The sequence below is a fragment of the Panulirus ornatus genome, chromosome 48, assembly GCF_036320965.1.
Source record: "Panulirus ornatus isolate Po-2019 chromosome 48, ASM3632096v1, whole genome shotgun sequence".
In the NCBI taxonomy this organism is placed as follows: Eukaryota; Metazoa; Arthropoda; class Malacostraca; order Decapoda; family Palinuridae; genus Panulirus; species Panulirus ornatus.
This window is the reverse complement of record NC_092271.1, coordinates 14369865-14375899: the sequence shown is the minus strand read 5'-3', so window position 1 is coordinate 14375899 and position 6035 is coordinate 14369865. Positions and strand designations below refer to the sequence as shown.

General features: G+C 38.6%; 1 protein-coding gene across 4 annotated transcripts in view; it reads right to left on the bottom strand.

Moving 5' to 3' along the window:
* Positions 1-2907: 2907 nt before the first annotated feature.
* The window catches only part of LOC139764117 (uncharacterized), a 133584-nt gene continuing 130456 nt past the window's right edge, over positions 2908-6035 (bottom strand). For all 4 annotated transcript variants that reach the window (XM_071690622.1, XM_071690621.1, XM_071690624.1 and 1 more), the window contains exon 10: positions 2908-4256. In XM_071690622.1, the coding sequence (XP_071546723.1) occupies positions 4178-4256 (79 nt within the window). In that variant the 3' untranslated portion in view covers positions 2908-4177. The remainder of the gene's footprint in view (positions 4257-6035) is intronic.

The window sequence follows — 6035 nt, the reverse complement described above, 5'->3', positions numbered from 1 at the left end:
CTAAAAGATGCAGTATGGACATAGGAAACAGCTCCTTTTCCTATAGGTGTGTTTAGCACTGGAATAAGTTACTGTCAGATGTAGCGAGTGCTAAGACTATAAATACCTTCAAAAGTCGTTTAGACAAATATTTTATGAATTCAGGTATACTAGAGAAAAATGCCAGAAATTATATGTATAAACGAGTGTTAACTGGAACACTAGAAGGCTAATGTGCAGCAGTGGGGAGTCTGTGATAGCTGAAAAAACTGCTGAGTGGAATTACATTTTCTAATGTAAGTGAGCTTGGGAAGAAGACTTGTGTGAGGAAGTACCAGGAGAGACCGAGTACAGAATGGAAAAAGGTGAGAACTAAGGACGTAAGGGGAGTGGGGTTGGAATGGGATGTATTTAGGGAAGCAGTGATGGCTTGCACAAAAGATGCTTGTGGCATGAGAAGCGTGTATATACATACACGTCCACACATGCAAATATACATACCTATACATCTCAACGTATACATATATATACACACGCAGACATATACATATAAACACGTATATAATTCATACTGTCTGCCTCTATTCATTCCTATCGCCACCTCGCCACACAGAGATGTGTGGAAATAAAAAGAGCGTGGTTGAGAGAGCAGAAGAGGGTGTTTTGAAATGGTTTGGGCACATGGAGAGAATGAGTGAGGAAAGATTGACCAAGAGGATATATGTGTCGGAGGTGGAGGGAACGAGAAATGGGAGACCAAATTGGAGGTGGAAAGATGGAGTGAAAAATATTTTGAGTGATCGGGGCCTGAACATGCAGGAGGGTGAAAGGCAGGCAAGGAATAGAGTGAATTGGATCGATGTGGTATACCGGGGTCGACGTGCTGTCAATGGATTGAATCAGGGCATGTGAAGCATCTGGGGTAAACCATGGAAAGTTCTGTGGGGCCTGGATGTGGAAAGGGAGCTGTGGTTTCAGGCATTATTGCATGACAGCTAGAGACCGAGTGTGAACGAATGGGGCCTTTGCTGTATTTTCCTAGCGCTACCTCGCACACATGAGGGAGGGAAGGGGATGTTATTCCACATGTGGCGAGGTGGCGATGGGAATGAATAATAGGCAGACAAGTGTGAATTGTGTGCATGTGTATATAGGTATGTGTCAGTGTGTGTATATATGTGTACATTGAGATGTATAGGTATGTATATTTGCGTGTGTGGACGTGTATGTATATACATGTGTATGGGGGTGGATTGGGCCATTTCTTTCGTCTGTTTCCTTGTGCTCCCTCGCAAACATGGGAGACATCGATAAAGCAAAATAAAAAATAAAATACATATATAATATACAAGAAATTGCATTTTTGCAGTGTTGAATTTAACTAGGTTACTGCTTTCACCTTCCAAGATGATATGCAGATCTGATGAAAAGTGCAAGAAAAGGAATAATTATTTGAGTCAGGAAGGAGGGAAAGAGAGTTGTAGTATGAAGAGTCAGAGTGAATAAGGTTAAAAGCTGAAAAAATATCTTTCATGAAGGAATGGAAGAGGCTAAGCAATAGGACAGAATCCTGAGATTTACTATTGCTTGCAGGATGAGTCTTTCCAACAGCTTTGACTAAAAGGAAAGCTGTACACTAGAAGAGAGAAAGCAAAATAGCCAATGGAAGTAGGGTTAAATAGCACATGATCAGGCTGCATCAAGGGTCACAACAGAACATTAATCAAAATTCCTGAGAAAGAAGGACCAAGAGTGATTCATGCAAGAGAGACCACCAGTGGACCTTGTACTGCAAAAGGTGTGCCGTCAATATGAAAGACATGAATGAGACTAAGTGTTAAGAAAAAAAGAATTAAGGAGATTTCAAAAACTTTGGAAACACCAAAGGGAGAGCAAAAGGCTTCTTTTTTTAAAGATGGGCTGCACCGAGATATGCTTCCAAGGTTTTAGACGAGTATGAAATACACAAGAAAGGATACGCACTCACTCAAAGATACTTCATCAAGACATGAATAGTGGGGAAGAGTACTGGAGGGAGACAAACGGTTGAAGAATGCATGAAATGGTATATGTGAGAGAGGCATGTAAGGAGGGATAAGTGGACTTTTTCTTTGGCAACCCCCTTGATGGGAGTTCCCTGGGGAGACAGGCATCAGAGATGTATATAGTTACAAGAAAGTATGGTATCTAAACAATGCACTTCACTTACCAGTATCAGAGTACTGTGAAAACCTTGCATATGTATTATTGTTGACTTTGTTACAAATATAAAAAATTTGTTCAGGCCCAAGTACACTCATCAGCAGGACTCCTTTCAGCTTTAAACCAGAAAATAAATCTGACTTACATGGATTCATTGTTTCCATCCTGAGGAAATGGTTTTGGTTGTTTCAAATTTGACCTATGCCTAGAACATTTGTTTTTGTATGTAGTTTGTTATGTTCAGACAGAGAATATGAGTGAGGAAAGGTTGACAAAGAGGATAAGAGTGTTAGAAATAGAGGAGACAAGGAGACCAAATTGGAGATGGAATGAAAAAGATTTTGAGTGCTTAGGACCTTAACATGCAGATGTGAAAGGTATGCATGGGATAGTGTGAACTGAAGTGATGTGGTATACAGGGGAAAACATGTTAAAAGACTGAACCAGGGTATATGAAGGGGCCAGGGGAAACCACAAACAAGTCTGTTGGATGTGGTTGTGTGCAGGGGGATGTGATTTCAGTGTATTTCACATAACAGCCAGAGAATGGCTGCAACCATCCTTTTCTCTGTGTTCATTGTGACACCTTGCTAATGAGGGAAATAGCAAACATGAATTATATTCAAGTTTTCCATGCTTTCTAAACACTATTGATTTTATCAATGGGAGTTTTCAATTAGAGATATTCTACAGCCATGCGAGGAAAGTCTTTCAAAATAAAAGGGCAACGGTTTTCCAATTTATTGGTCAGGCCATTTCTTATTATGTAAAAGAAAATAAATATACATCTTGAAATGCAGAGCATTGCATATTAAAACACGCAATGTATATAGTGCATATTTCACCTTGACCTAAAGTCCATCGTACAAGCCATCTAACAATAACATATAACCAACTCGAACAAAATATCCTTGACTAACTTTCTGTAACTGTAAATGAGCTGATTTAAAGCTGTATCAATTAGCCAAATATCAGCTCATTTTCAGAATAGTGCAAGTATATATATATTCATATATATATATTAGTTAAATTATGATAAAGCTTTAGGTGGAATCACATGAGACTAGTTCATATCATACAACCTTGGAATGGCTCAAGAATGTAAAAAAATTTCTACAATCCTTATATACAAAGATTTCTAATGCAAATTTTGAAATTTGTTTGTCAGTAAGTGAAATAAGTTATTCAAAACCAATGAAAAAACGTAATGCTGTTTTGTTTTCAAAAATGTTTACACACTCAATTTTCAACTCGTCCATTCACATCTTACAAACAGAGAGACTGAAATGCTATAGGTAAAGTAGCTAAGATAGTAAGGTAGTCTTTGCATTTAATTTCATGCTGCAGGATAAGTTACATACACAATATTACATTAGCAGAGAGTTTGCCAACATGAAAAGGGATACAAAGATTTCAATGAGAATCATCATATCCTCCAGCATATATCCATTATAATCTTATTAATCTGTACAGTTTTATATACAATATAACAAGTGCATAGTCTGAGGTTTTAAAGAGAGTAGGGATGAATTTATGTGGTTCTCACCCATTCTCTAAATATGGCAACTAAAGGTTTACCTCACTCACATTTTGGATGTGAGGTAAGGAAGGTCCAGTATTAACAATGCTTAAGATTGTTTGATGAGACTGATATTCAAGAAATGAAACTATTGATAAATAAAAGCTTCCTTAGTGATATTCACAAAGATGAAATCTACATAGCAACTTGGTAATCATAATTTCAAACATCAAAAAAGCAGTGCTGTCACTCAGCTGAAAAACCTTTATGTACATTCATACATTCAAGCAAGTGACTGCAACTTTTAAACTTGGTGCAGAATATTTTCTGGCAGAAAATAATACTGCCATTACCATCACAAGTTTCTATCTGCATTTCAATACCTTCCAGTAATTCACCATATATCTTTGTCTCAATACTTACAAAGTGTTAACCTTTAGACTTTAAGAATAAAAATGGTTATCAGAGCATAAGGTCTCATCTTGCAGTAAGAGAATATGCCCTTCTCTTCCCAAGGCTCTTCTTCTTCTCTCGGATCATCAACTCAAAGTCCGCCCTGAAATACAAAACAGGTTTTTCTCATTCATGTGCACAAACATGCATTAAATGCCAATAAAATAAAATGCTAACATATCTGATTATTGAAATACAAACATATTTCAGCACATCTAATACAAAAGTAATCATTAAAACTAAATTTAAAATGGTGTTAAGAACACATCTCATTTAGAGGCTACAAACAGTGTGATCATATTTTAGTTGCTTAACCTTGCAACCTTATTCTTATTTACATTAACATTCAAATTCCTCCTTTCATACACTCTCCTAAACTCAAACAACAGCTTCTTTAGTTTCCCACTCGAGTGTTCCTCCATAGCCATGTCATCCACCTCTGACACATACATCCTCTATCAATTTTTCCTCATTCATTCTCTCCATATGACCAAACCATTTTAAAACATCCTCTTCTGCTCTCTCAACCACACATCTCTCTTATCCTTTCATTACTTATTTGATCAAACCACCTCACACCACGTAACACTCTTCAAACATCTCATTTCCAAAACATCCAACCTCCTCCGCACAACCCTACCTATAGCTTACACCTCGCAAGCATATAACATTGTTGGAACCACTATTCCTTCAAACATACCCATTTTTGCTCTCCAAGATAATGTTCTCGCTTTCACACATTTTTCAACGCTCCCAGAACTTTTGCCCCCTTCCCCACCTGTGACTCACTTCCGCTTCCATTGTTCCATCCGCTGCCAAATCCACTCCCAGATATCTAAAACACTTGAAGTTTTTTCCCATTCAAACTTACCTCCCAATTGACTTGTCCCTCAACCCTACTGTACCTGATAACCTTGCTCTTATTCACATTTACTGTCAGCTTTCTTCTTTCACACACTTTACCAAACTCAGTCACCAGCTTCTGCAGTTCTTCTCACCCACATCAGCCACCAGTGCTGTATCATCAGCGAACAACAACTGACTCACTTCCCAAGCCCTCTAATCCACAACAGACTGCATATTTGCCCCTCTCTCCAAAACTCTTCCATTCACCTCCCTAACAACCCCATCCATAAACAAATTAAACAACCTTGGAGACATCACGCACCCCTGCTGCAAACCAACATTCACTGAGAACCGATCACTTTCCTCTCTTCCTACTCGAACACTTGCCTTACATCCTCAATAAAAACTTTTTACTGCTTCTAGCAACTTGCCTCCCATGCCATATGTTCTTAATACCTTCTCCAGATCCATAAATGCTACATACAAATACATTTGTTTTTCTAAGTATTTCTCACATACATCCTTCAAAGTAAACACCTGATCCACACATCCTCTTCCACTTCTGAAACCACACTGCTCTTCCCCCAATCTGATGCTCTGTACATGCTTTCGCCCTCTCAATCAATACCCTCCCATATAATTTCCCAGGAATATTCAACAAACTTATACCTCTGTAATTTGAATACTCACCCTTACCCCCTTTGCCTTTGTACAATGGCACTATGCATGCATTCCGCCAGTCCTCAGGCACTTCACCACGAGCCATACATACATTAACTGTCCTTACCAACCAGCCAACAACACAGTCACCTCCTTTTTCAATAGATTCCACTGCAATACCATCCAAACACGCAACCTTGCCAGCTTTCATCTTCCGCAAAGCTTTCACTACCTCTTCTCTGTTACCAAATCATTCTCCATGACCCTCCCACTTCGCACACCACCTCGACCAAAACAGCCTATATCTGCCACTCTATCATCTAACACATTCAACAAACCTTCAAAATACTCACTCCATCTTCTCACATCACCACTA